The sequence below is a fragment of the Gopherus flavomarginatus genome, chromosome 3 (assembly GCF_025201925.1).
Source record: "Gopherus flavomarginatus isolate rGopFla2 chromosome 3, rGopFla2.mat.asm, whole genome shotgun sequence".
Lineage (NCBI taxonomy): Eukaryota > Metazoa > Chordata > Testudines > Testudinidae > Gopherus > Gopherus flavomarginatus.
Window position 1 is genome coordinate 241,739,101 of NC_066619.1, and position 27,588 is coordinate 241,766,688.

The following is a 27,588-nucleotide window of genomic DNA, read 5'->3' on the forward strand; positions in this document are numbered from 1 at the left end:
GAGGGGAAGGCCAGCTCCTCCAACCGCCGCCCGCCCGCCAGCTGACAGTTCACTTCCGCGCGCCTGAAGGGGAAGAAATTGGAGTCGCCGGCCGATGGGGGTGGAGATATGCAAAATAAGGGGCGGTGTCGCACCCACACAAGGGAGTGGGCGGGGTTGAGGCAGGTCGCCTCGGGAGAGAATGTTGCTTTAGGCCTTCTTCCCAGCAGCGTTAGGCAGGATTCGGTGGGGTGGGGGCCAGCACAGATGGAGCTATGCTCTCCTCCCCAGAGCTGAGGATTCCCTCTGGCTGGCAGATGGGATGTAAGGGCGCTGCCACTCTTTCAGGATATGTATTTGTTCAATCTGTACTAAAGTACAGGAAGGCCAAGTCTGCACTGGGAGTAGAGAGTGTGATTCCCAGCTGGAGAGGGCATGCTTGCTCAGCTAGCTCCAGGAGAGCTAGCACTCATATAAAGAGTAGCATAACTGAAGTAGAACAGGTAGTGGCAGCCGGGCATGACTTAGTCGTGCTGAGTATGTAGCCACAGGATTTGGGCATGTTTGTAACATTCATTGAGGTAGTGCAAGTATGTTACTCATCATACTCTTAGCTCATAGTGTAGTAGCCTAAAAGAGGGCCCCACCAATTATCCAGCTGCCTTTGGCAAGCAATCTGTATGAATATAAACATGAATGTATAAACAGATCCATCAGTTACCCCCAGAGGTGAAAGTAAGTCGGTCCGGTCTGGTACGGCGTACCGGCAAGAGCCAGTATGCCGTGCCGGTCCGCACCCGCTTCCACGGTGGGGATTTAAAGGGCTCAGAGCTCCCCACAGCTACGGGCAGTCCAGAGCCCTTTCAATCCTGGCCGCAGCTTCGGTGGCTGGGCTGGGGCTGGGATTTAAAGGGCTCAGGGCTCCCCATGGCTCAAGTGCATGGAGGTGGTGTCAGAAGCTTGTCCAGAAGAAAATGACACCACTCAAAAATTATTTGGAGGCACGTGTATCCAGTGGTGAACTGGAGCTGGTTCGCACTGGTTCACGTGAACCGGTCGTTAAATTTAGAAGCTGGTTTAGAACCAGTTGTTAAAGGGGCGGGCAATTGGGAGAGGGAGGTTTTTCTGTCATTACACCAGCCCATGGGCCACATCTGGCCCACCTGAGCTCCCCTGGCCCCTCCCCCACCTTCTCCCCTCTGGACCACTGCTGGGCAGCTCTGCAGCTCCTGCCGCTTTGAGTGGCATGGTAAGGGGGTGAGGCGGCGAGCTCCAGCAGGCCACGTGGCATCCATACACGCTGCCCTGAGCAGCTGGTTAGGGGGCCGGGAGGGGCTGGGAGGAGAGGTTGGATAAGGGGTAGACAGCGGTTGGAGCGGGTGGAGGTTCTGAGGGGGCGGTCAGGGGATGGGGAACAGAGGGGTTGGGTAGGGGGTGTGGTCCTGGGGGGGTCTCAGGAAGGGGTGGTCAGGGGACAAGAAGCGGGGGGTGATGATGGGTTGCGGGTTCTAGGGGGGGTTCTGGGGGTCGGATGGGGGGGCAGAGGACTTGTACTCACCGGGCAGTTCCCTACTGGGTCTTCGGCGGCACTTTGGCGGCAGGCCCTTCACTCTCTCCGGGTCTTCAGCGGCTCTGAAGGGCCCGCCACCGACGTGCCGCTGAAGACCTGGAGCGAGTCAAGGACCCACTGCCGAAGAACAACCTGTCTCCGCCCCTCCTCCCCCCTCTCTGCCCCTATTGGACCCCTCCTCAAATACCCACCCTGGCCCCGCCTCTTCCACAGCACGCCACGTTCCCCCTTCTCCCCCCTCTCTCCCAGGCTTGCCGCGAATCAGCTGTTTCACAGTGCATGTGCTGGGAGCCAGGGGGAGAAGCAGAACACTGCGGTGTGCTCAGGGAAGGAGGCGGAGGGGAGGCGGAGGTGAACTGGGTGGGGCGGGGACTGGGGAGTTGGACTGCTGGTGGGTGCTCAAGTTTTCCCCGTGAGTGCTCCAGCCCTGGAGCACCAAGGGAGTCGGTGCCTAAGGCATCACTTTTGGAGAATGTGGTCAGTGAGGGAGCGGCCGCTCCCCCTGCTCCCTCCCAGCTACGCTTCTGGGCCCAACCCCATGCCCCGAGCCCCTTCCTGCACACCGCACCCCCTCCCACACCCCAAGCCCTTGCCCCAGCCCTATATTCATGGCCCTGCATGCAATTTCCCCACCAAGATGTGGTCCTCGGGCCAAAAAGTTTGCCCACCCCTGGCATAGAAGCATGTCCTCTGAAATGGTTGTGGAAGCATGAAGGGGCATACAAGTGTTTAGCATACCTGACATGTAAATACCTTGCAGTGCCGGCTACAACAGTGCCATGTGAATACCTGTTCGAACTTTCAGGTGACTCTCAGTAAATAAGAAGTGGGTAGCATTATCTCCTGTAAATGTAAACAAACTTGTTTCTCTTAGCCATTGGCTGAACAAGAAGTAGGACTGAGAAGATTTGTAGGGTCTAAAGTTTTACATTGTTTTCTTTTTGAGTGCAGTTATGTAAACAAATAATAATTCTACATTTGATTGCACTACAGAATTTGTATGAGGTGAATTGAAAAATACTCTATTTTATCTTTTTTACTGTTCAACTATTTGTAATAAAAAATGATAATATAAAGTGAGCACTCTACGTTTTGCATTCTGTGTTGTAATTGAAATCAATATATTAGAATATATAAAAAACATCCAAAAATATTTAAATAAATGGTATACTATTACTGTTTAACAGTGTGATTTAAAACTGCGATTAATCACAATTAATTTTTTTAATAGTTTGACAGCCCTGGTTTCTAGGCATGATTTTCCTCTCACTTATACCATTTAATATTTAGTATACTTTCATTGTATTCAGTGGCCTTATTCCTCATTTATGCTAGTGTAAGTAACCAGAGACACTGGCTCTCTGAAACTCATGTAACAAAACATGTTAAAAAAAAAAAAAAAGGCAAGTCTTGCTAGAAAAAGGAAACGAATAAGAAGTATTTTGCATAAGACCAACACGAAAACAGGAAGGAACTTCCCACCAGTATGCTAGATGAGAGTTCTTCAGTGACATGTGCTTGACTATGAGCAAAGCAGATCTCCTGAAATTATTAACAGCAATAATTATCATGTTCATTGTAAGTTTGCCTGAATTTTTCAAAACCAATGAAGGTGAGTGATCCGCTTTAAAGAATGTGGTCTCTTCTTTATTTTAAGGTCAGATTGCAGTTAAAAGAATTCACATGTACTTTCCCAGGGGAGCCGATTGTGATGCAATTTTCTTACTGATAGTAAACTTTACAAAATGTATATGAAATGTGTCACTTCAATTAGCTTTTTGTTTATAATAGTTAACTATATACATTAATTATGAAGAATATTTGTCAAACAGTTACATATACCAGAATCAAAAATACTGTAGGTATTTTCATTTAATTTATGTTTTACTTCTTGCCTTTGGTGGGAGTTTTCTACAGAAGGTAATTGCTTGTTAGAATTATAACTATTTTGAACTTCTTGCACCCAAAGGCACAAAAATGTTTGTGACATTATTGTATTATACTTTCATTCAAAGAACATGAAAAATAGTTAATCCTGTTGAAGATATCAAAGTAGTATGTATGTATGGTGAACTGAAACAAAATAGTGCAGAATGGGTAGAACTGAGGAAATCAATCTCTTAATATGAATTCCAAATATAATTTGGTCATAGAGGTCAATACTGAGATTCGGGAGAATGAGAAAATGTATGAATAAAACATATATTCATTGTTATACCTTCATTTAAAAATCCATAGATAGGCTAACATTAAATTATAGGGTTTTTTTCTTCTGTATTCCAAAGTAGGACTTTGAAGAGAAAAACATAACAAGAAAAATGTCCATCTGATAAAGATGGTTCATTTTCCTGAAAGGCTTTATGTTCATTTTTTATGAAAAGTGATATTCAGTAAAAACTCTGAAATTTTGGAGGTTAGGAAAATTAATTTAATTTGAATTTATATTTTCATTTACCAAGCAAGAATTAAATTGATTCTAACTCAAGCATAAGGACAACAATCTGTAGCTTACAAAATGATACTCCTGAGGGAATTCTATGCCAAAAAATTAAAAATTCTGCACATAATATTTTAAATTTCTCCAAAATTCTGCAAATTTTATTGGTCAATAAATAAATGTGGAGGCTCCAGCATGGCAGTGGGGAGCACAGGCCACTGACTGCACAGAGGTGGGAGATCACCCTGCAGCCCCGACCCAGGGACATGAACTCAGCAGTGAGGCTGCACCTGGCCCTTACATAGTGCAAGGCCCAGACTTGCCACTCCATGCCAAGCACACTAGATGTAGACAGGCAGGCTCAGCCCAGCAGGATCCAAGTGTGGAAGGGCTTACTGTGGGGAGATCCAGGTGTGGAGTGATAAGGGCTCTGTGTGGGGCAATCTGGCTGCAGGTACAGGGGGGGATCTGGATGAACAGGCTCATTGGGGGTGGGGTTCTGGGTGCAGAGGCAATGGGACTCTGCAGGAAGGGTCCAGGTGAAGGTGGTTAGGACTCAGCAGAGGAGGACGGGAGGGCTGGGTATGGAGGGCTCAGCTGGGATCTGGGTTCTGGCTTGGTGGGGCTCAGTGGGGTGGGGATCTAGGTGTGGGGAGCTAGTCAAGGTGATCCAGGTACAAGTGGGGTAGGACTTGTGGGAGTTCAAATGTCTGTGGAGGCAGTCTGGGTGTAGGAGTGGGGTCCAGATGCATGGAGGTGGGACTCAGAAGTGGTCTCTAGGTGCAGGTGGGCTCCAGATGCAGAGGGTGAGGCTTGTTGGAGTGTGGGTTTGGGTTCAGGAGGCTCAGTGTGGAGGGATTCTGGATGCAGGAGGTAAGGGTTGGTGGGGCAATCTGGGTATGAGGTGGGTCCAGATGCACAGGGGTTGGGCAGATGGGGGAGCAGCTCCCTATACAGTGACTGCTCCCCCCCCCACAGATGAGGAATGAGGGTGCAGGGAGGAGTGGGGGTGCAGAGTTTCCTGCAACGAGAGAGGTTTCTGGAGGTGGGTCTGACCCAGCCCTGGCCACTCCTTGAAGGGAAAGAGGAAATCCCATCCTTTCCAGCCCTGCCAGGACAAGCAGCTGAGCCTGGCACAGAGTAAGAGCCACCGGCTGGGGCGTCCCCAGCCCCCCCACCCCCCCCGCAGTGATTTACCTCTCTGCTGGCTGCTCCAGATGCCTGAAACAATGCACTTGCGCTGCTGGGAAGCGGCGCATGACCGGTGTTGCGGGTTCGCTTTGTTTGCCCCATCAGAAAGTCATTTTTCTGTGGGGAGGCAAAGAAATCTGTGAGACACATGAATTCTGCATGTATGCAGTGGCACAGAATTCCCCCAGGAATAAAAATGACAAGATCAGTGGGATGCTTTAAGTTTTCAGATATTGTAGAAAGTGTAAACAAAGTTTTCAGATTGCCATACCTAATGTTTTACCTCCATGTAAAAGTGGCAAAAGTGCTAAGTAGTAATCAAATTGTTTAACAGATTGCATGAATATACAGTGATGACATAAATGTTACTACAAGAGAACGTGTTGACCTTACTGTCAGAACCATGTAATAACTATTATTTCTAGTTGATTTTTGCATATATAGTTCCTGTTTAGATAACGCTGCATGGTATAACTGATGCAACCTCGAAATTTTTGTCATTTTGAACTTGCTGAATTTTAACAACAGTGTTAGTAAAATTAGAAAGTGCAGTTCTGCCTTAAGTGCTGCACTGAGGATTTCAGAGGACTTAAAGCAAAGTATATGAGAAGCAGAATTCATCACAAAACTCTGTCTAGGAATTTTAAAACTAGCTACACCAGGTTATCTGGTTGCTTGCTAAACTATGTAACAAATTATGAGTTTTGTAAGAGGGTGTAAATACACTGGAATTACCAGCCTAGAATACACCATCTTAGAATTTGGCCGTATGTGTGTCCTCAGAGCTGCATGGGCATTGTTAGTTAAAAATCTTCTTTAGGAGACTGCTCTTGTTCTGAATTTTGTTACAAACCTGAATTATGCAGATGTTTGCCGAGGTTCAGCTGAACTTCTGGCAATTTCAAATTAAGTGTTAAGGTAAAGAAATACTCAGTTAAAGCACACAAACAACTTTAACTTTGTTGTATAGTGATACCCTGAGGAGGGAGGGGGGAAACAAGAAAATAAGTCTGTGTCTTTAAAATCAGTTTAATCTAATCTGAGACAAGGACTAATATGGCCACAAAGACTAATAGGCATCATTCATAATGGTAAGCTATTGCATGACATCACTACATGGCAGAATGAAGGCTGTTTGAGTGCCTTAATTGTGTGTTTCCATATCTTACATGTTTGGATTTCTTTTAGTTTAACCTTAACTCTGAATTTCCTGGATCTACAATGCTTGTTTTGATGATAATCACAACATGCATGTAATATATTTACCCTAACTTACTGATATGTGTTCTCAACCTTAACTCCACCTTAATGTAGTTGTGTGTCTGAGACAGTAGATCCTTGTTTCCTTAACTACAGTATATTTCACTATCTCAAGAAAGCATTATGAACTAAAAGGTATATCCTGTCACCACCCTTTTGTGGAAATGCAAGATCTATAAATAAAGCAGCAATACTGGTGCAGTTCTGTTGCAAAGCAGGGGTTCAGTTAGGTTGTGGACTGGCAGTGCAGGAGACAAAAGGCAAACTCCATGAGAATGTGTGTGGGGGGCCAGCGGAGACAGGTGGGGGCACATGTTACAACCTTGCCCACTTTATGGTTACCAGTCTGTTGCAAGTGGACCCCATCGCTGGGTCCTATGTGCTTCCAAGCTGAATGGATCTTGCTAGAGTCTAGTCATTGTTTCTCAGCTTAACCCATGTAGTTTAGCCCTTTCATGGACTATGTGGGAAGTGAATAAGGCACAATGGCAGGACTGAGTGAAATTTTGAATTTCTATCTGTGGTAAATTCTGACATGTCAACATTTGTTTTTGTCCCTAAAGAGGATGAAAAGTTGAAATTTAGAAACTTTTCATAGAATGGAAAAATCTGAAAAATTTAAATGAACAAATGTCTAAACATTTCATTTGGACATTTTAAATCCAAACAAAATATTTCCACACTCTCACAATTGAAATGTTTCATTTTGATTTGTTGAAATTATCCCAAATGCTTCATTTCAAAATTAACCTGTATTTTCTTATGGTGGTACATTGCGTTATGGGAGGTATAGTACAGCAGGGAGCCTGGCCCAAAGGGAGAATAGGGACATCAAGGTCCCAAACATCTCACATAATGCACCCAGAGTCATGTGACCACACCTCTCAGTCAGAGTGAAATCAGCATGTTGCCTTATGGGAGGGATGTTCCTCTAGGGGCCCCAGTCCATAGGAGAGAATAGGGACCAGAACAACAGTTCCCATATGATGATGGTACATACTATGAAAATACAGTTTAATATTTTGTTGAACTTACTCAAAATGAAACCCAACCCCAAACGATATATTTAATTTCAAGTTTCTTGATGGAAAATTGAAAATTTTCAGCAAAATCAAAGTTTTCCTGAAGAAAATTTCAGTGTTGCACAAACTCCATTTTGATGGAAAGTTCCTGAACAACTCTAAACATAGGCTTAGCAAAGGAACTTCTTAACCACAGAAACTTTACTCTTAAAGCAGCAGAGGGCTTAGAGATCTTAGAAAACGAAACAGGAGTCCTGAGCAGAGGGGAAAGTAAGCCAGTTCAGTCTGGCATACCGGCAAGAGCCGGTACACAGCCAACTGTACCAGCAGGGGGCTGCTTCCCCATGCTGGCAATTTAAAAGGGCCCTGGGCTCCTAGGCAGCAGCAGCTGGAGCTCCAGGCCCTTTAAATAGCCACCAGAGCCCCAGGGTCGCAGTGGCAGCTGGGAGTACCAGGGCTCTGGCAGCAATTTAAAGGGCCTCCTACTGAAGTGGAGCCCCAGGCCCTTTTAATTGCCACCACCGTCCTGGCTGCCACCACAGCTACTGCTACCAGCAGTGATATAAAGGACCCAGGGCTCCCAGCAGCCGCTACTTCAACCTGGGCTTTGGGCCCTTTAAATCTCAATTTAAAGGGCCTGGGGATTTAAAGTCCTTCTGGTTGAGGTCCCAAACCCCTGCTCAGGACCCTGGCCCTGCGTACTGGTAAGTCCTTTAAGTTACTTTCACCTCTGGTCCTGAGACACACCCTCCCTTGGTCTGACCTCACCTCTTCTCGTGAATCAAAAGGTTGTCAGTGATTTAAGTTAGGGAGAGTGTCTCCTGCTCTCACCTACCTGCCAGTCCTTTTTATGTGGTGATGGTTGCTCTCCCTCCCCTGCACACAGCAGCTCCTGCTCTTATGTAGGCCTATGTCTCTCTGCCATTACTCCACTAGGGACTACCAACTTCCCTCCAGTCATGGCCACCACTTTTGAGGAAAGTCAGTTGTTCCAGAGGGATGGGCTGGTAGTTGAGAAACACATAAGAGGTTCTAGTCTTGGTGGCTTCTCAGTGATAATGTTTCAGTGAGGTATCAAGCCTCTTCCCCAAGTAGAACGGCTGCCTGGAATACATAAGAGGCTGCCTTCGGGTAAGTTTAGTTATATGTTCAGCACATCGTACGAAATGGAGTTCATAATTTGATACAGAGATATCTCACTCTGATAAAGCACACTCAATAGTTCCACAAACTACATGGACAGAATACCTGTGTAAAATATTTGTAGCAATAAGTAGCCATTAATAGCTTGAAAGCTGCAGTAATAACTTTGAGGTGGCTGCATAGGTGCTCAGCATCCTAGCTCCAGGATGGGAAGGAAAATTTAATTTCCTTCCCTTACACATTCTGACATAGATCATCTGCACAAATAATATTTACTAGGAGTTTACTTGGGCAGACAATAAGAATTTGTCTCCAAAGGTCCACATCTCTCTCACTGTGCAATTGAGGAGAGATCATGGACATTTAGAAGAAAACCTTCAACTTGCCTAAAGAAGGATCAGGCCCTAAATTTGGTATTTTTAAATGTTCTTTATAATATTATAACAAATTATTGTCTTATATTTTATGTGCATAATATGATATTTTAGAAATCACTGCAGTTTTTGTTTTTATGACATATTTATTACTCTCTAATCTACTATCACTAAAGAAGAGAAGGTAATTGACTTTGCATTTACTGTAGGATGTCTTTTCTTTATCCTGTCTGAAATTTTTCACTAAATTGATTCTGAGGCTAGTCCCCCTGGATGCTAGCACAGATGGCCTATTGCAACTGTCAGGCTACAATGAATGTTGGGCCAGTTCGGGGATGTATTTTCATCTCTATATATGAGAATTTATGACCATATAACTTCCATTAGTGCTAGTGGGAGTTAGATACTTAAAACCCTATTTCATGGAGATGAAAGTATACATCTAAATTGGAAGATGAGCTACTGTAGTGTGGGTTCCCATACCGTGAGCAGAAACAGAGTGGTTATTTGGTTTCCTAAGAAGCTGGTGTTAGGTACCAGCATTTTTGCTCTTTAATTATTTTCAGATTTTAAAAAATATTTTAAGACAAGTACAAGTTCAAATATAAAAGTGAGCTGTACAAAAAAGCCTTAATGGTTATTTAGTGTGGAAGACAGTAGGAAAAAATAGGAGATTCATTCTCTTCCTTAATAATAAATTATAGAGTATCTTTGTATCACTTGTCCAAGGTGAATCGATGCACACTAGCTAAAACCAAAGAATACCAAAAAGAAGGAGGTGAAATAGGAGATAACATTAGTGTTAGAGTACACAAAAGCTGTAATGTGGAGTTTTCAGGTATATATAATCCTGCTTTATGAGAGCATTATCTTTGGAGACAGGTTTAAATTTAACTACAGCTGTTCTCCAATACAATCACAAAGACTTATTGTTACCATGTAGGTTTCTGAGCAAACTTTCCCTCTGAAAGTGTTAAGGGCTTCATCTTTTTTCAAATAGGATCAAATCCTAAGAGCTTTGGAAGAGGAATTTATCCAGATACAATTATGAATGCAGGTTACAGAAGAGATTTAGTATTATTGAGCAATAAAATCCAGTATGTTAGACGTGAGAGGCATTCTTCTTTCATGCTCTCCCATTATACAATATGTTCAATATGCTGCCAGAATTCGAGAGAAAGTATGTTTCACAGTAGCATGGTGAAAGGATATCTATCTTTATACTTACTTGTACATATTTTACTATGTGCTTCCAGTATGACCATCCTTACAATATATAACTATGTTTCTTTTTGTTTTACAGCAAGCACTGTGATTATATCATGCATCGATGCTTGTTCATTAAATAATGTCACCTTTCCAGTCTGTGCTTTTAACAATTTTTCTGAAAGCTTCCTGCAACAAGGAAGTAAAAAACAGACTGTTTTTTTGAAGATCTTTATAAATTACTCTGATTTTCAAAATATTCCAAGTATTTGCCAAGTCTCCGAGACTGAACTGCAGCCATGTATTTTAAACTCAACCTGTGAATCTGAGGATGATATGAATGTTGTTCACCAGGGATCAAGATCAGAAGGTAAAGAACGAGAACAAGGGAAAAGAAGTGCTTAGTTTAGAGGTAGTTAATTACACTTGCATACGATTTTTTTCATTTTTTTGCCAGTTAAACCATCATGAAAATGCGATAAGCTTTATACTGATTCCTTAATCATAAACTCCTGGAAAACTCTGTGAATATATGTTCTTGGCCTTAGTAGCTTATTTTTGCATTGCTACAAAGTGCATAATTAGTGCCAAATTCTGCCCTCAGATACATAGGCAGCGTCATGAGTGCAGAATTTATATTTAGAGCTAAATCCTGCCTTCTGTGTTGTGGCCTCATCAAAAGCCTATTGAAATCAAAGGGAGTCTTTCCATTGATTTCCATGGGCTCTGTATCAGGCCTTTGGTGCAGAAAGGTGATGTTATGGGAAAGAGTATAGAAATACTTTTCCTCCCTCTACCTGTTCCAGCAGCCAGCCAGAATACATCCACACATCCTTAACTTGTACCATGATATGTTTCTAAAAGTTTGCACCTGTTCATCCTTCCCATCTTCATACATTCTGCTTAAATCCTTAATTTGCCCCTAAAGGGCATCCTGTCATCAGTTTTCATGCAGAACGCCTTATTGATTTCAATGTGGAGCTCTACTATGGAATATAATTAATCAAAAGATAGTTTTCCTGTGGTGGAAGGGGACATTGAGAGAAAATATCTGAAGAATGGCTTTGAAGACAGGATAATAAAACAAATGCTGATTAATAAGAGTAGACTGTAGTTAGCGCTATACAAAAGCATGGATATCAGAGAGCTAAAATAATCCGTGTCAATATTTGCAATATTGAGGGTGCTTAGTTCCAGAGTGACATTGAATGATTCAAGTTGGACAAGACTGAAGAAGTCCTAGCCTCCTTCCAGCCATCCAGGGCAGAACAGGGAAGTCAGAATCTACACCTTTTCAGAGAGGGTCTCATCCTCTCTCTCTGGCATGCACTTCTCCATTGCTTCTGGAGACATTCTAGATTTTGCCGTCTCAACATGGGCTCTGCCTACTGTGACAAAGTTGGAATTTTCTGTAATATTTTTATGAATCCTAGGCATGCCTTAGTTTCCCTCTGTATGTTGCATTACTATCCAGTGGATGCAAAGGTGTTAACACTGTTCCTGGAACAGTGCAGGAGGCAGAAGGTCTGTGTGTGTCACCTTGCTGTCTGAGGGAAATGAATACAATCATTAAAGAACTGGCTTAAACTGACCCAAATCAACAGAAGGTCCAGCAAGACAGAGGGATGTCCCAATCAACATGTAATAGCAGGAAACCCCAGCAGGCAGAACTTGGGAACTGAGCTGGAGAACAAGATGTCAGGTGACTGGATGAAGGGGGCTTTTTGGAGGGACTCAGGAGCCCAGACTGGGAGAGACTAGAGGGGACAAGACAGGGAGCCAGAAATGGAGTCTGTCACAGCTTCACTGGCTCATCATAGCACTCCTTTGACCAAGATTGGACTATGGCTTAATTTCTGCCCCTCTGTGCTGACCTAAAGACTTTCAGATTCTGTGTGCCAGGTGACTACTAAATGGGTACCTTGTTTTAGAAAGGCTGCCTGTGTCACTGCAAACGCTCACTGAAAGCACTGCGTCCTGAACGGGTACTGTACAAGCCTTCTGTAGGACCCTGGCTTGACTGGATTAATTGCAGGGAGCCACGGAGAGAGACAGGGATTGCTGGTGCCAATGGCTCAGTTTTGGAGTCATGGAGGTCATTAGCCTTCCCCTGTGGAACAGTATGGGCCCTGGGGGCCTGGCCCACTAAAGGGGTCACTCCCAGGAGATTAGTTACAGACTGGAGCATGGACCAGACTTTGTGATTCTGTGACACCTGCAAAAGCCAGAATAGGACCCCGACTGAGCAAGCGCCCAAGTCTAAGATATTGTTGTTATTTTCAAACTGCATGCATAAAAATGAATCCTCTAGCTTTTACAAATTAGTTTCCTGTACAGATTCGGAGAATAACCAGATAAGAAGTATATGGGACAAATTCTACCCTCATATTTGCTTGTTGAACCCTATTGATTTTGACAGAGGTATATGGATGTTACTGAGGGGAAAACATGTTCTATTTTGTTGACATGGACATGGTGGAAGCCTCATAGCTTGAATCACTTAAAATTAGACTGGGCAAATATTCCAAAATGGCAAGGAGATGGGCTAGATGACCTAATAGGTCATGTCCAGCTCAAACTCTATAACTTTCACATTTTTATTTTTAGTTTAGTGTTATCTCTGACAATGACACATTCCAAAAAAACTTTTGCAGTTGGTAAATGAAGTCACTAACATTTACAAGGAAAACACATTTTGTATAGCAAAATCAATACAACTTAGATCCATTCTGAAAGCTTATTACATATATTATTGTCCATTTTACTACTAGTCAGTAATGAGTCTTACTGTCTATTTATACGAATGGGGTTTAGTAGTGAGTTATGGTACTTTTATTTTGTAAGTACAATGTGCTACATAGCAGATCTTAATGTTTTTGATTTATTTGTAGTTCCAGAAGTGAGAGGATCATTAGATATGAAAGCAAAAAAATTTATTTCTTTCCATAAACATTTCAATTTCACTATGGGTTATGTGAATGAAGAAAGCGAGGAATACAACACTTACTATATAGTGGAAGTCCTCAGAAATTCTACAACCAGAAAAGGAAACACTACAGAAGAAAACATAAATCACTCATGTATAGCAGCAATGATGGAAGACCAAAATGGCTGTATAAATATTTCACTGCAACTACAGCCTTATGTGGAAAGTAAGTGATGAAAAGGGAATGAGAGGGCAAATCAAACATGATATAATATAATATGATATAATATGAATCTTACACTAAGGAAGGAAAACTTCCAATAGGCAACCATATGCAACTGTTTGAAAGTATCCCCTGAAAATGGAATGCAATTTTGATCACCCTTTAATGAAAGGCCACCTGAGCTAGACAACAAATGGTCTTTAGATAGTACCTTAAGATACATTTGCTGTATATTTTTGGAAACAACCCGAGAGCGCTAACATCTGTGCCTCTGATTAACCTTTTTTCTGGCTTATAGTTCAGAGATTGATTGAATTTGTGTTTAACAAGAATTGATTTTTCTTATTTTTATTAGCTTATTTTGCCAAAGTTTTTGGCCCAGTCCTTCTCCCTTTGAAGTAAATAGCAAAATTCCTCTTGACTTCAATGGGAAAAAGGTCAGGCTGCAATGTCAGTGTCATGATGCAATGTTTCGCTTATATTCTAAGTCCAATATGCTTTGGGGAGAAGTCTTGGTCCAGTTAGTGAAGACAGTCTCCTTGTGAAGACAATCTTTTTCCAGAGGATAGCCTGTCAACTCCTTAAATTTCTTCTTGTGCTGCATAGGCTTTTTAAGAGCCTTTTCTGTCTGATTGTCTGTCATATTCAATGCCATAGAACATTTGCCATTGGGAAATTGGTGAACTCAAGTATTGTTTATTATTTATTTATGTATTGAAAATTCTAGATTTTTAAGTAGGCTGTGTCTTCACTAGGGAAAAATAGGTTAGTTCTTCACTCGAATTAGCCAACTGAAATTAACTATTTGAGGTAAAATCCTAGTGAAGATAAGGCAGTTTGCAGTTATCACACAATTAAGTAGGCTGAGTTGAAGTCTAGGCTGCCTCATAGTCTTTCACTCAATCTACTAACTTGCATTAAAGCTACAGTCTGTTAGGTCCTAACTAGAACTTTACCTCAAGTTAATTAACTCGACTTGAGAACATTTTTTTCCCTTAGATAGACAAGATCTAAAGTTTGAGATGTGTCCAGAGCATCAGGGAAATAAAAATCAATAAATATAGGGTAGCCAGGTGGGAAAGAGCCATAAAAATCTGGCCTTTGGAAGGGGAAGGCATAGGTAACTGCATAAGGCTGTCTCTCAGGGCAACTTATCCATGAGAATTGGGAGCTATCAAATGGAACCATTTTGTTACTTACTGGGTTTCTCTGTGGTTTTTCAGTTGTAACTGAGTAGGGGACCCAGTTAATACAGCTCTAATAGATATTAGCTACTGAAGAGATTTCCATGTAGAACTTGTGGGTTTCTGCAGCCGATATTTCCACAGAGAACAGCCTCCTTCTTGTGCTTGCCCTGGCCCCAAGATGCTTTCTCTCAATAGAGCCCTAATAGATGGGATTTCCTAGGAGGTGGTCTTGGAAGTGGCATGCCTCTCCCTTTTTGCATAAGCAAGAAGGTTTCCATAAGCACCATGTTCTTCCCTCTCCTGAATATGCAATTGGACTGTCTGGTTGTGGACACAAGAATAGGTGTATGTTGTACGCTGCACATGTTCCTTCTATTTCTCATCAAAACATATGCCCCTTTTTTGTTTATATCACACCCCCACGTAGATGTTGACTTTTGCAGTGTCTTCTCATTGACAGGGTCACATATAATTTACACATGAGTTGTTAATTCACACATTTTATTTAACTATCTCAGACATGCACTGTGATACATCCAGACGAAGATGAAACTTAATTCTAGACAACCCTACTGCAACCATGAAACTTAATTCCAGACAATCCTTCTTCTGAACAGCAGGGGAGGGAAGAAAGAGGAAAAAATGTTTTGTCTTTTCTTTTAAATTTATAAGCCACTGAGATACCCTGGTGATGGGTATGGTATAGATATCTAGATAGAATGATGGATGACAGAAAAATAATTATGTATTGCTTTATTTTATCTTCTCCATTTTATTTTATAACAGATCCAATGTGTATGCCGAAGATTATTTGGCTTGTTCTGATTCCATTTGTTTTTGTGCTTACCATCATTACTGTTACCTACAAAGTATTCCAAGAAAATAAAAAACACATCCGTAAGTAATGTAGGGTGAAGCTATATACATTTAAATTCCTATAATTTTTAAAAAGTACATTCAGCTTTGCAATAGGCTACACCCTTATTTATTAAAGCAGTTTAAAGAATTATGTTTTAGTTGTAATATGTAATACAATTAAAATAATTGCAGATGGGAGATTGGAAGGCTCAGCAGATAAATAATATAATCTTTCCCCACTGGATCACAAGTTCAAATCCAGCACAGGTTGGCAGTGACTGAAATATGTTAGCAACTGACTGATGCCTGATGGCCTATGTGAAATGAGCTGATGGTTTCGGTCCAGTTCTCAGAGATAGGAAACCACAATTAACTTCTTTGTTCAGAGTCTCAACAGAAGAGCCAAAGACTGAATAGGCATAGAAATTGAAATATCCTCTTGCTCCTAAGGATGATCCCTGAAGGTTGGGATTGAGGCAAATTAGGTAGATGTGATGAAGCATTCACGGCAGCTGCCTGTTCTGAAGACTGATAATCCAAATTTAGCCCTGGTGCACTGACACAGAGGTCAACTGCGTTGCACTTGCTTACACTGAAGCTGAATTTGGACCAGATGGCCCTTGTTTTCAGTGCTGTTAATTCAGCACCATGTATGCATTTTGAGTATTTAAAAAAGCATTTACTGTGCTACAGTATTGACCACAATAATTTTCTAAACAGTATCTTCAACACTAGAGGCTAAATTCTGCCTGCTCCCAGGTGAGATCAGTTAGAGTAGAGGCTACATAGGGAACTACCTCCTTCCTAGTAACCCAGCACTCCATTGAGAACTAGACTTCTGGGCAACTGACATAATGCCTGCACTCAGCAACACTCTTCTGTACTGAAGGAGTGTGGCCAGCTGGCCTTTGGTACAAGCAGGTTTCTGCTTTCTGTGTGACTACCAGAACTCTGAGACCAGTAAGTGCGAAGGAGAGAACATATTGCTCCTTTCACCAGCATGTAAGGAGTGTTAGTAAGCAAGCTTCCACCACACAGTGCTCACTAAGGCATCTGCCCAAAGCAGCCAGGATGCCGCCGAGCATTAGCACTCAGGTGTTACAGCTTTGTACTCTCCCAGTGCTCCAGAACTGAGCACAACCAGAATTTTTGATTATTTATATGGCTAAAATGATATCACTTATGTGCCTTTAGCCATCCTAACTCTGTGCACTGTCAGCCATTTCTGTAATAAAGGTATACTGTTAGGATTCTGGCTTTAATCATAATTAAACAAGAGGAAGAAAACTAAATGTGTGGAAAATGTTTCTATTTAAAGGTGATCTCAAAGATTATTTAAATGAATAAGCACTAGAGTTGTCTGAGATCCTAAATCTGAAGCAAAATACATGGATGAAATTACAAATCAAAAAAAATATATTTTAAACTATATCATTAGAAAATTATTTTATTTTATCTTTTTACTTCCTGCCAGAACCTGTCAGAGGTTTTTTCCATTCTTTTCAAAAATACCAAAAAAACAAACAAACAAAAAAAAACCCCAACCCAAAAAGCACATAGCCCTGAACTCATGTCCTAGCAGGTAAACTAAAACTATTATATCTTGTAGTTTAATATTAAAAATATATTTAATAGTAATTTTAAGATTACCTATGCATTTTAAGGATTTAAGAGTAAGATTTTATAGCCTTTGGATCATAACCCGTGATTGTAATGCATACATTTCCAAGGTAATTAAACTATTTTTTGTATTTATTCTTAAATAATTCATTCCATCTTCAATTATGAGTTTCTCAGCATTTTCAAGGACATAATCAGTAAAGAAAAATATTATTTAAATTTTCAAGCTTCTAAGCTTCCAATTACTGATTTGATTCTAGAATTATAATTTCTATTAATAATTATTGTAATTAGTTAAATGTAGAATGTTGTATTTCATAAAAGCCCACATTAAAACAATGTTAAGGTTGCAAAGTCAACCACGCAAAAGTTAGAAAATGTCAGAATTTAAGATTGCCTCTCCAATCTGAATTCCACCCCCTTGTGCATATGCGTTATGATACAGTCTTTAATTACATACTAGATTACTGGTGCCTCCCCTAGTATGGGGGGGCACCATATAAAGGGGAGGACATGTGACCTCCCCAACTCATGTTACCTGGGGGGTGGAGGGCTTTGTCCTCCTGCTGTGCCGGCTCCCCCCAGCATGGTCAGCTGCTCACAACCAGACCCCGGAGTCACCAGCTGCCTGGGAGAGTGCCTGGCTGCGGCAGCAGCAGGCTGCCTCCCACCCAGGCTTGGCTTCTTGGACAGCGGCTGAGTGAGTCAGAGCCCCCTCCCCACTGCCCCCCAGCATGCTCAGAGTCAGCTCCTGTCCCCAAAAGCTGAGCCTGGGCAGGGAGGGGTGGCAGCGGCAGCCTGTTACCTCCCCAGGCTTGACTTCTGGGGACAGGAGTTGACTCTGAGTATGCCAGGAAGGGGAAGGGGTGGGCCCTCTGACTCACTTGGCCACTGTCCCCAGAAGCTGAGCCTGGGTGGGGGGCAGCCTGCTGCTGCTGCAGCCAGGTGCACTCCCAGTTAGCCACTGTGCTGCACCAGACAGCGTGTTTGGAAGAGGCTCTGGCCCTGACCCTTCCTCCCTCTACCCGGGGCGGCTGCTGGAGGGCACTTGACCCTTCGTGTCCCTCCCAGGAGTCACCTCAAGGCCTCATTCAGTACACAGGATGGACAGTGCTCAGGGAATGAGGCAACTGTTCAATATTTTTATCCTCATAATTCAGTTAGTGGCTCTTGCCTTATTACTGCATACCATTCAAAGCATGCAATTAATACAGAAGTATTCATTTCCTTCTAGGCTTTTATAGGGTTCTCCTCACCATAATATTTAAGGGTCTCACAAACATTACAGAAATTATCTCCAAGGTGAGATATGAGAGCATTAGTATTCTCATTTTATGGATGGCGAAATTGAGATGAAGATTTGCCTGAGGCCACAGATGAATCAGTGGCAAAGCCAGGATTAAAAATCAGGACTTCTGGCCCTCAACTTCCAGTCATTCCTCCAGACTGCCCTACCACTGTGCATCCATAGCTCCCATTGACTTTAGTTGATGTTATGAGTGCTCAGCAGTTCTGCATATCAAATCTTGCATGTCTTTAATTGGAGTTTCTGAAAATGAGGAACACACAATTAGAAGCCATCTGCCAAAATTTTGGCTTTAGTACTTTTCTTGGTATCATATAGGAATACTGCAGCAAAGGCAGCGACAGAACTGAATTTTCCTGCAGAGTATCCCCTTATCTTGACCTGAAGACAATCCTTTCTGTATTCTCTTTGACTTCCTTTCTACATGCCTTCAAATGAGGCAGGGCTCATACAAACCGCTTAATCCACTATATAATCCTGATTCTCCCATTTTTCAGTTTTGGAGTGCTTGAATTTGTAACCTAGACAAGGTTAATTTAATTGTGGATATAATTCCCTAGGGTTTTTTAAAAGGTAAAACCAAATTCTATTAGAAAATAGTAACAACCATCCATAACACTTCATTGGTAGGGTTGAACTCTGAATCATCAGCATTGCAATATAGCTTTACTACAGAACTAACCATAACAGCCTATAGCAAGAGCAGGCTTTTCTCCTGATGGGGCATAGGGGAGAATGATTGCTAAGATCAGATGTTGGATCAAAAAGGTGGTCAAGGATAGCTCTGCCCTGTTCTCTCTCTCCCCATTTCCCCCTGGGAGGGGTGTGTGTGTTTTTTTCTCTATGTAGTGCTGTCATAGAAGAGGACAGGTTGCTGTGTCCATGAGGAGGTAATGTTAGGGGGAAGCTCAGCCTGACTCCTTCTCTTTCTGCTCCCAGACAGACTGTCTGCCCCCAGAACTCCCAGTGCAACATGTGATGCTTTTGCTTTAGCAACAGTTTGGACCTGCCCTTAGATTAGACTATTCATGTTCAGTTAATATTCTGGCAGGCTTCCAAAGTTATCCTGAGGTACATAAGTGTCTGAAAGGAAAAAATAATTTTCAAAAGCCAAACTTGAATGGAATTTCACTGGACAAAGAAAAATCTGGCACCAAGGTTTTCTCTTGGCCCAATTTCCCAGTCTTGCTGTAAACAATAGAGGCATTAAAGCAATTTAAAAAAGGGCATAAGGCTCTTTTATAATGGAAAGTGTTAGGCAACCTAAATATAGGGGTTGCTATGAGCTCCCTGGTAACGAGTAATATATATATAATGATACAGCTGAAGATAAACTATTTTTGTTTTAATCAGATAGCAAATATAGAGCAACGGCAGCTTCTGTTATCCAACAAAAAGACAGCAAAAGCTCAAAAGAATCTACATCTACTAATATTATTCAGCTCCTTTCAGGTGAGTAATATATAAGCAAAATAAAAACCTAACTAATTCTGAAACAAAGAGAGGGGCCAAGAAAAACTTTCTAAGACATCCTGTCTTAATCCCTATATTTTGTAGAATTCTCACTACATCTTTCACAATGTCTCTTCTGTCCTGCTCTTGGACCTCAGCAACAATGGTACCGTGATCCCTTCTCTTGTTAATCTTCTCTATTACTCAGCTATGCTCATTGAAGTCTGTCATGGTATAAACCCCCACTCTGAACCTTAGCGTCCAAAAGATGGGGTACCAGCATGAATTCCTCTAAGCTCAATTACCAGCTCAGTACTTGTAGCACTGCCACCAACGAGGAATTCCAGTGCCTGGTACACTCTGGTCCCCCCAAAACCTTGCCCGGGGACCCCTAAAACCCAGTCCCTCTGGATCTTAACACAAGGAAAGTAAACCCTTTGCCTCACCGTGGCCTCTCCCAGACTTCCCCTCCCTGGGTTACCCTGGAAGATCACTGTGATTCAAACTCTTTGAATCTTAAAACAGGAAAATCCACCTTCCCCCCTCCTTCTCTCTCCCCCTCCCAGACTCTCCCTGAGAGAGAAAGTAATCCTATCACAGAGAGAAATTAACCTTTCTCTCCCCCTTCCCTCCTTTCTCCCCACCAATTCCCTGGTGAATCTAGACCCAGTCCCCTGGGGTCTCACCAGAATAAAAAAACAATCAGGTTCTTAAACAAGAAAAGTTTTTAGTTAAAGAAAGAAAAAACAGTAAAAATTCTTTGTAAATTTAAGATGGAATATGTTACAGGGTCTTTCAGCTATAGACACTAGGAATACCCTCCCAGCCTAAGTATACAAGTACAAATAAAAATCCTTCCAGCCAAATACACATTTGCAAATAAAGAAAACAAACATAAGTCTAACTTGCCTTATCTACCTAGTACTCACTATTCTGAACATATAAGAGACTGTATCAAAGAAATTGGAGAGAAACCTGGTTGCGTGTCTGGTCCCTCTGAGCCCCCAGAGTGAACAACAACCAAAAACTAACAGCACACAAACAAACTTACCTCCCTCAAGATTTGAAAGTATCCTGTCCCCTGATTGGTCCTCTGGTCAGGTGACAGCCGGGCTCACTGAACTTGTTAACCCTTTACAGTCAAAAGAGACATGAAGTACTCCTGTTCTATTAACCCTTAACTATCTGTTTATGACAAAGTCAATGGGATGTTTGCCATTGGCTTCAAAGAAAGCAGGTGGAACATAGCCATAGTTAAGCATGTTTTCCTAATATCTAGTCTAAACACTTCTTTCCTTTGTTTCAAACTGTTTGTCCTTGTTCTGCCATCTCCTGAGACTGAATAACTCCCTTTATGTATTTTGATTAACTTGTACAGTTTAACAGACTGTAATAATATCCCTCCTGAATCACCTCTTTCTTAGATGATAAATATTTAGCTATCGCAGGTTCCTCATATATTCTAATGCTAGTATGTTGCACCGTTATTTATTTTTTTCTAGATTTTGGATCTTCTTCTGAAATGGGGGGTAATTGAAACACACATTTGTTTTACATGTTATCATTCTATGTATAAAATCTAAAAAGACCATAACTTTGTTTAACAACTGCATTGCACTGAATGCTCTTATTTAGGTCCAGATCCTCAGATTTCAACGAGAGTTAGGTGCCTAAATTCCTTTGAGGATCTGGGCCTTAGTATCTTACTTCTGCCTATAAGTCTTTCATGGATTTGCTGCTTTCTAGTTAGCAGCCTCCAATTTGTATTTTTGCTGTTTATTTCCTATCCCTGTCTCATTGTTCAGTGTTTGTACAGCACCTAACATAATAGGATCCTGGTCTAGCACAGGCTTTCCTAGATGCTATGATAAATAATTATAATACCTAGCAGTATTGCCTTACATTTGTTAGCACTGAATTGCAAGCCTGTTTGGTAAGAAGCAGGAAATGACTTAAGGTTGGGGAACTGTTCCCTCCCATGCAGGGAGTTGGTTTTGGGGAAGGGAATAACACAGCCCTAACTCACCCAATGTACAGGGGCTGGTTCAGAAACAGGTATGTGGGAGTTTGTTCTTGCATGAAAGCAGATTGAGAAGATGAGAAGACATAATCAATTTGGGTGAATGCTCTCACATGCAGGGGCCTGCAAAGAGGCAAAAGGAGAGGGGAACAGGGCACTATAATCACTTCATTACCAGTACTGCTGTTACAGCAGTTTAAGGAAAAGACGGTTACTCACCTTTGTAACTGTTGTTCTTCGAGATGTGTTGCTCATATCCATTCCAGTTAGGGTGTGCGTGCCGCGCGTCAGAAGACTTTTACCCTAGCAACTCCAGTGGGCCGGCAGGTCGGCCCCTAGAGTGGTGCCGGCATGGCGCCTGATATATACCCCTGCCGGCCTACCCGCTCCTCAGTTCCTTCTTGCCGGCTACTCCGACAGTGGGGAAGGAGGGCGGGTGTGGAATGGATATGAGCAACACATCTCGAAGAACAACAGTTACAAAGGTGAGTAACCGTCTTTTCTTCTTCGAGTGATTGCTCATATCCATTCCAGTTAGGTGAATCCCAAGCCTTACCTAGGCGGTGGGGTCGGAGTGAGAAGTCTCGGCATGGAGCACTGCAGAGCCAAAGGCCGCATCATCTCTGGACTGCTGGACCAGGGCATAATGGGAAGCGAAGGTGTGGACAGAGGACCAGGTTGCCGCCCTACAAATCTCCTGGATGGGCACGTGGGCGAGGAAAGCCATCGATGATGCTTGTGCCCTGGTGGAGTGCGCAGTCACGTGGCCCATAGGGGTGTGAGCCAAGTCATAACAGGTCCTGATACAGGACGTCACCCACGAGGAGATCCTCTGTGAGGAAATGGGTAGTCCTTTGATTTGGTCCGCTACCGCCACGAAGAGCTGGTCCTCTCCACATAAAACGCGAGTGCCCGGCGGACATCAAGCGAGTGGAGCTGTTGCTCCCTGTGGGACGAATGGGGCTTTGGGAAAAAGACAGGGAGAAAGATCTCCTGGTTGACATGAAAGGCTGAGACCACCTTGGGGAGAAAGGCAGGGTGTGGCCTCAGCTGCACCTTGTCTTTATGGAGGACCGTATACGGGGGATCTACTCTGAGGGCCCGGAGTTCTGACACCCGTCTGGCTGAGGTGATGGCCACCAGGAAAGCAGTCTTCCAGGTGAGATAGAGCAGGGAGCAAGTCGCTAACGGCTCAAATGGAGGACCCATGAGCCGAGTCAGAACCAGGTTGAGATCCCAGGTAGGGGCAGGGGGTCGAACCTGGGGGTAGAGACGTTCTAATCCTTTTTGGAATCTGGTCACCATAGGGTGAGAGAAAACCAAATGGCCATCTCCCCCCGGATGAAAGGTGGAGATAGCCGCCAGGTGAACCCGAAGGAACCATATCGCCAGGCCCTGCTGCTTGAGGGATCAGATGTAATCTAGAATATTGGCAATAGAAACCTCCATAGGAAGGAAACCCCTCTCCGTGCACCAACAGGAGAAACGCTTCCACTTGGCCGAGTACGTCGGTCTAGTGGAAGGTTTCCTGCTGCCCAGGAGTACCTGACGTACCGGGGTAGAGCACCGTAGTTCCGACCTGGTCAGCCATGCAGGAGCCACGCCATGAGGTGCAGAGACTGGAGGTCCGGGTGACGGAGCCTGCCGTGGTCCTGGGTGATCAGGTCCAGGTGAAGGGGCAGGGGGACTGGGTTGGCTAGAGACAGGTCCAGCAACATCGGATACCAATGTTGCCTGGGCCACGCTGGAGCTATCATAATCAAGCGGGCCCTGTCCCTGCGCACCTTCAGAAGGACCTTCTGGATAAGTGGGAACGGAGGGAATGTGTAGAACAGGTGTGTCGTCCACGGAATAAGAAAGGCATCCGCTACCGACCCTGGTTCCCGGCCTTGAAAGGAGCAGAACATCTGGCATTTCCTGTTCCCTCTGGATGCGAAGAGGTCCATCCAGGGACAACCCCACCTCTGGAAGAGTGAGAGGGCGACGTCCGGGTGAAGGGACCATTCGTGCGAAAGGAAGGATCTGCTCAGACGGTCTGCCAGCGTGTTCCGTACTCCGGGAAGAAAGGATGCCATGAGGTGAATGGAGTGGTCTATACAAATGTCCCAGAGCCGCATCGCCTCCTGACATAGGGGAGAGGATCTCGTGCCACCCTGCTTGTTGATATAGTACATGGTTGTCGTGTTGTTGGTGAATACCGGGACACAGCGACCTTGAAGCTGATGGGAGAACGCTTGGCAAGCAAGGCAGACCGCTCTCAACTCTCGTATGTTGATGTGGAGGGCCACCTCCTGAGGAGACCACTGGCCCTGTGTCCTCAGGGTTCCAAGGTGGGCCCCCCGACCCAGGTCTGAGGCATCCATTGTTAGGGATACCGAGGGCTGGGGCGGATGAAACGGGAGCCCCGCACACGCTACGGACTGGTTTAGCCACCACCGGAGGGAATCCAATACCTCCTGGGGGACAGTGATAACCGCGTCCAGCAGATGCCTGGCTGGACTGTATTGGCTGATAAGCCAGGACTGGAGGGGCCTCATACGAAGCCGCGCATAACCCGTAACGAAGGTGCAGGCTGCCATGTGGCCTAAGAGGGTTAGGCACGTCCTTATAGAGGTCAAGGGAGCCGCCTATAGACGCCAAATGATGGCCGACAGCGTCTGAAACCTGGACAGCGGCAGAACGGCCCTGGCCAAGGTGGAGTCCAGAATGGCCCCGATGAACTCTATCCTCTGTGTGGGAAGCAGAGTAGACTTGTCCACATTGAGAATAAGGCCCAAATCTCCAAAGAGTCTGCTGACCATGCGGACGTGGTTGAGGACCTGCGACTCTGACGTGCCTCGAATCAGCCAGTCGTCGAGATAGGGGAATATGTGTATGCGACTGCGTCGAAGATGGGCGACGACGACAGCCATGCATTTCGTGAATACCCTCAGGGCCGTGGAGAGGCCAAACGGGAGGACTGCAAATTGATAATGGTGGCGGTTGATCACGAACCGAAGGAAACGTCTGTGTTGTGGGAAAATGGCTATATGAAAATAAGCGTCCTGCATGTCGACGGCGACGTACCAGTCTCCAGGATCCAGAGATGGGATAATGGTCCCCAAGGATACCATGCGGAACTTCAACTTCACCATATATATTCACCATATATTTGTTGAGTTCCTGCAGGTCGAGGATGGGTCTGAGGCCTCCCTTGGCTTTGGGGATCAGAAAGTAGCGGGAATAAAACCCCTTACCCTTTTCGTTCTCTGGAACCGCCTCTATGGCTCCTTTGTCGAGGAGCGTCTGCACCTCCTGAAGGAGGAATTGCTCGTGAGAGGGGTCCCTGAAGAGGGACGAGGGTGGAGGGTGGGAGGGAGGCTGCGAAATAAATTGCAGACGGTATCCCGTTTGCACCATGCGTAAGACCCAACGGTCGGATGTTATTTGGGTCCATGCCGGGAGGAAGAACGAAGGGCGGTTGGAAAACGGAGGGGACGGATCTGTGGAGGAAACTGGTATAGCGTCCTCAGGCGCACCTTCAAAATGAAGGTTTTGGGCCAAGTGGGGCTTTAGAGGAGCTCTGATTCTGTCCCCCTTGGTTGCCCGATTGTCTGCGCCGGCCATTCCTGCTACGGCGCCTACTAAAGTCTTGACGCTGGTGGTACTGGGGATAGGGCCGGTGCTGCTGCTGCTGAGGCCGGAAGGGTCTGCGCTGTGTCCCGGGCGTGTGCAACCCTAGTGAGCGCATGATGACCCTATTGTCTTTCAGGCTTTTCAGCCTGGGGTCAGTCTTCTCTGAAAACAGGCCCTGACCTTCAAACGGGAGATCCTGGATGGTGTGTTGGAGCTCCGGAGGAAGGCCAGAAACCTGTAGCCAGGAGATGCGGTGCATGGTAACCCCAGAAGCCAGAGTTCTGGCGGCCGAGTCCGCTACATCCAAGGATGCCTGCAATGAAGTTCTCGCAACCTTCTTGCCTTCATCAAGAATCGCCGCGAATTCTTGACGCGCATCCTGAGGCAACAACTCCTTGAACTTATCCGCCGCTACCCAGGAGTTACAGGCATAGCGGCTAAGGAGTGCCTGTTGGTTAGAGACCCTGAGTTGGAGGGCGCCCACTGAGTAGACCTTCCGGCCTAGCAGGTCCATGCGCCTCGCCTCCTTGGACTTCGGTGCTGGGGCCTGCTGCCCGTGGCGCTCCCTCTCATTCACAGACTGCACGACGAGGGAGCACGGGGGCGGGTGGACATGCAGGTACTCATACCCTTTAGAGGGTGCCATATACTTGCGCTCCTCCCCACATGCAGCAGGAGGGATAGATGCCGGTGACTGCCAGATGGTATTAGCATTGGCTTGAATAGTCCTAATGAAGGGAAGGGCGACTCTGGTGGGAGCATCCGCTGAGAGAATGCTCACCACAGGATCTTCGATTTCCGAGACCTTCTCAGCCTGCAAGTTCATGTTTTGCGCTACATGCCTGAGGAGGTCCTGGTGCGCCCTGAGGTCGAGTAGGGGGGGACTGGAGGATGACGTTCCCGCCACTGCCTCATCGGGGGAGGACGATGAGGAGACCCCCGGTAGGACTGGGTCCACAGGGGGCTCCGTCTGTACCAACGCCTCTGATCCTGGAGGGAGCTCAGGGTCCTACTGGTTAGACCAGTCTTCCCCCGTTGGAGAAGGGGGAGGGCGAGACAACGAGGCCTCCGGAACCCGGTGCTCAGATGTCGCTGGTTGCGATGGAATGTGCTGAGGGCCCTGGGCTTGATGGTACACCCAGGGTGTCCAGAAGCCCCACTTTTGCGGTCCCTGATCCTGCGGACGGGGGTCTTGGAAGAGGGCCGCGGGTCTGTCCGCGTCCAGAGCGTACATGCTGTCTGCCTGCGATGAGACAGACGGCTGCCGGGACGGCCATGGTGGGGCCGAACGTGGCTGATAGGGCTCCCTCGGCCTCGACCTCAAAGACCTCCTCGGTGCCAGGGACTGGTACTGGGAATCGTACCGGTGCCGGGATCGGGACCGGGACCTGCCACCAGCGCGGTGCCGGGAGGTCGACTGGGACCTGCCGCCGGCGCAGTGCCGGGAGGTCGACCGGGACCTGCCGCCGGCGCAGTGCCGGGAGGTCGACCGGGACCGGTATCTACCACCAGCGCGGTGCCGGGAGGTCGACCGGGGTGCTGACCGCTGACGAGAATGGCTCCTGGAGTCTCGGTGCCGGTAGCGGCGACTCGATCCATACCGGTGCCGGGAGTAGCGAGACCGTCTGGAAGATGGCCGGTGCCGCGAGTATGACCGGTACCGCCGAGGGGAGTGGTGCCGGGACTGCGAGCGGCACCTGGAGCGAGAACGTCCACGGTGCCGGGACCTCGAAGGGGATGGTGCCGGCTGGGCGAGACCGGAGACGGCGCTCGCATTGTCGCAGGCTTGCCTCTAGATAAAACCCGCACCGGGGGCACCGGGGGTTGAGACAGGGTGGTTTCAGTGAGAGCAATTAGGTCCTGCGCCGAAGCGAATGTCTCTGGCGTCGAAGGGACCAACAGCTCAACCCCGGATCTTATAGGGGAGCTATGAGGGATCGGACTTGACGGACCTCCGGGGCCCGGAGTCGACGGAATCCCTGTTGGTGGTGCGGTGGCAGAGGTAGGTGCCGGGCGCTCCGGTCGAGTCTGCGAGGATAGAGTGGCAGACATCGAGGGCCTTGCATCGAATCCCGGTGCCGGGGAAGGTCGGTGCCGGGGCGTCTTTCTGGTGCCGGTGTGGTCCGGTGCCGGCACGGAGCCAGCGCTCTGCGTCAGGGCCACAGGGTTAAGTGCCGCTTCCATCAGGAGAGTCCTTAA

At 45.4% G+C, this 27,588-nt stretch overlaps 1 protein-coding gene across 2 annotated transcripts in view; it reads left to right on the forward strand.

Annotated features, from left to right (window-relative positions):
* The first annotated feature begins 3,061 nt into the window (after positions 1 to 3,061).
* Positions 3,062 to 27,588, forward strand: part of TMEM156 (transmembrane protein 156) — a 40,768-nt gene continuing 16,241 nt past the window's right edge. The window contains exons 1-5 of one of the 2 annotated variants that reach the window (XM_050947889.1): positions 3,062 to 3,161; positions 10,280 to 10,552; positions 13,074 to 13,334; positions 15,305 to 15,415; positions 19,656 to 19,754. In XM_050947889.1, coding sequence (XP_050803846.1) covers positions 3,062 to 3,161; positions 10,280 to 10,552; positions 13,074 to 13,334; positions 15,305 to 15,415; positions 19,656 to 19,754 — 844 coding nt within the window. Of the gene's footprint in view, positions 3,162 to 10,023; positions 10,553 to 13,073; positions 13,335 to 15,304; positions 15,416 to 19,655; positions 19,755 to 27,588 lie in introns of those variants that run through there. The other variant, XM_050947888.1, reaches the window with a different exon arrangement.